Below are 3,117 nucleotides of genomic sequence, written 5' to 3'. Positions count from 1 at the left end.
AAATGGTGTATATATTCAATAGTAAGAGGATAGAAATATATGAGGAAAATGGTGTATATATTCAATAGTAAGAGGATAGAAATATATGAGGAAAAATGGTGTATATAGTCAATAGTAAGAGGATAGAAATATATGAGGGAAAATGGTGTATAAATTCAATAGTAAGAGGATAGAAATATATGAGGAAAAATGGTATAAATGTTCAATAGTTAGAGGATAGAAATATATAAGGAAAAATGGTGTATATATTCAATATTTTATATTATAAATAAATTATTTTTAGTTTTTGAAATTGTTGCTTAAGTTACAACAAACATAAATTAAGAATATTAAATTTTTGAAATAGTTTTTTACATTGATCTAGAAACTTCTTCAATTTATTTTATTATTTTGTGGCAATATTATTTAAACAATTTTAATGCCAAGAAAATGATTTGATTTTTTATCGAATGCTTATTCTATTGTTTGTAAATCTTGAAGCTAATGATTCAAGAATTTTTTTTACAGATTATATTTGATTAGCCAAAAATAAAAATAACTACCTTTATGGTTAAAAAACATTTAAGAAATCCTTAGGGGAAAGTACAAGTATTATAGTAAATACTTAGTAAGTGATTATTTATTCTTTCTTAATCTTCTTCTTTGTTATACTAATTTACGTTTGTTTATATATTTCTCTTACTTTATTTTTAACTAATAATTTATTTCATCTTTATTTTTAATTTTTAATTTCTATTCATGAGATTCTGGGATTTTTTCATATTTTTCTACAACCATAAATGACAATAAAGTTGAGGAAAACAGAATGTATTTTCGTTTCCATCGACTCCTAGATTAAATCCACGATTTTATATATATTATCTACAATTTTATATATTTCTCTACTGATAAGTATAAGAAGTTTAAGTCACATGTTTTTTATTTCATGGCTTTATTTTTGATTTCATATCTATCATGAACAACAAATGTCATTTATGACTATTTTCTTTAAATCACTCCATATAAGTGAAGTTATATATAATCTGGTAGACTGGTAAACATATATGATATAATGGAAAAAAATTAACTAAAACCAAATATTACTTATACTTGTTATACTTATTACTATAGGTTTAATACATATTATTTGTAATAAAATATATTATGATTTTATTATAATGTTATTATGATTTGATAATTAAATTATTCAGTTCATACTTACTGTATCAAGAAGATCCAGAACCTTTACTGCAAAGTATATCCAAGAAAGGTATGTTGTCTGAAAACAAACATATTACAGATTAATTATATATCTATTGTTATGAAATGATTACAAAAAAAACTTTGAAGTTTTAATACATTAAAAACAACATACAGTGTCTACTTACTTTCATATGAAAAGGAGTCGTTTCATAAGTAACCGGAGAACAAGAAATACTGTAAGATGGGTGAAGCAATACTTTGATTCCCTGAAAAATTATTTTTTACACATTATAATTATAATATATATATATATATGCTAAAATTAAAGTTGCAATAAAAAATGAGCGCCTTTCTAAGCAAAGGGGAAGAGAGAATTAAGTATAAATCACTCTGTTTGACTGAGACTTACTTGAGTCTCCAAAATACTGTCAAAGAATTAACCGTTGTTCTTCTACATTAACCGTCCTTTGTTTCTTGTGTTCTTTAACACTCTTTATAGTAACAATATTCTGCTGTCTAATTGTAATCACCCTGAATGGTCCCTTATATCTTTGAGGCTCCTTACCCCTGTTGGAGCTCACTCTACGGTACATAATTGTCCCGTTGTCAATTTTCCCCATGCCCGCGTTATAGCGACCCTACATGTTTAGGAGGCAGTTCCAGGTTCTCATGGATCATCTCCTGTTGCAATGGATCGGGAAGCTAAAGGAGTCATCCACTAGGATCACGTGTTGGAAAGAATTGCATAGCCAGTATAATATAAAGATTATTTACAAACTTGGAAAAGAGAATGTGGTGGCCGACTGGCTCTCAAGGGCAATAACGGTAAATGCAATAGAGGACGACCAGGCGGGCCCTTCAGGAAACGCGAGGCAGTTTCTGCGTGAGTGGATACCAAGGTAGGATGAACAACAAGAAACGCCGGGACAAGACATCAGGGAAGAGGAGGGCAGTGGTAGGAGATCACAGGAGATGGACGAAATAATAAATGATAAAAGACAGCAAATTATCTGGAAGACTAGGACCTCTGGTTTGACAAAGAGGGAACGTTCCGAATATGGCAAGATTACCATTGCCACTATCAGGTCTCAACCAGGAGGAACAAATTTGCTGAGTGCTGAGGGACGCGTCCAAACCTGGAAGGATCCACCATTTATGTGTGGGGAACGCTGTGATATGGGAAAAAATACGCAGATTATGGAGAACCGAACAAATTGGGGTAGACCGGCCATTCTTCCGATGCACTCTAATAATGGAGACCCTTCAAGACGTGGAATGGCAAAAGGAAGTGATGATTGCTTAACAACAAGGTAAAACCAATCACCGAGGAGAGAATGAAACCCTACAAGCGCTACGACGTAAGTACTTCTGGTGGGGAATGAAGAATGCCATCCAAGAGACTAAAGAATTATTTTTTTTCTGTATGTATATTATTGTGTTTTGTTAAGTTTTTCTATTTTTGTTATGTCACTTTAGAATTTTCTGAAAGTTAGGAGTTGTGTTTTTATCTTATTATTATTTGTTTTATTTTGTTGTTCTGATCTTGTAAGAGTTGTTTACTTTAGAGTAACCAGACTTATAACTGTATTCTTATATCTACCTTTTACCTAGTTTTTTGTTTTAAGTTTCTTTTCCCTGTCACTTAACTTATATATATATATATGTCAAAAAAGAGAAGAAGGAATAAGATGTAACACGTGTGAACTGCTGTAACATACTAGCTTTATTGTTTTGTTTTTTTGTTTTTTTCCTAGCCCCTATAGAAAAATGTTTTCCTGAGGTCCTGCCAGCGTACTGGAGGGGGCGCTAAGTATAAATTGATAAGTATAAGTATAAATTGAAAAGAGCACTGACGATAGAACTGCTCCCTGTGGAACTCCACACGTCAATGGGATGGAACGGGAAATCTCGTCTCGAACCCGCACAGAGATAGTC

The 3,117-nt window shown here is 31.5% G+C and overlaps 1 protein-coding gene across 1 annotated transcript in view; it reads right to left on the bottom strand.

Annotated features, from left to right (window-relative positions):
* LOC106684568 (very long chain fatty acid elongase 7) overlaps positions 1-1,448 on the bottom strand; it is a gene marked incomplete at its 5' end in the record, with an annotated part of 7,370 nt that extends 5,922 nt beyond the window's left edge. The window contains 2 exon segments of the mRNA XM_014426721.3: positions 1,202-1,258; positions 1,368-1,448. Of these exon segments, the coding sequence (XP_014282207.1) occupies positions 1,202-1,258; positions 1,368-1,448 (138 nt within the window).
* Between the last annotated feature and the right edge of the window lie 1,669 nt (positions 1,449-3,117).

The sequence above is a fragment of the Halyomorpha halys genome, unplaced genomic scaffold, assembly GCF_000696795.3.
Source record: "Halyomorpha halys isolate HHAL.00 unplaced genomic scaffold, Hhal_1.1 Scaffold594.1, whole genome shotgun sequence".
Taxonomy (NCBI): domain Eukaryota; kingdom Metazoa; phylum Arthropoda; class Insecta; order Hemiptera; family Pentatomidae; genus Halyomorpha; species Halyomorpha halys.
The sequence above is the reverse complement of the archived record's forward strand: the minus strand, read 5'-3'. Positions and strand labels throughout refer to the sequence as shown.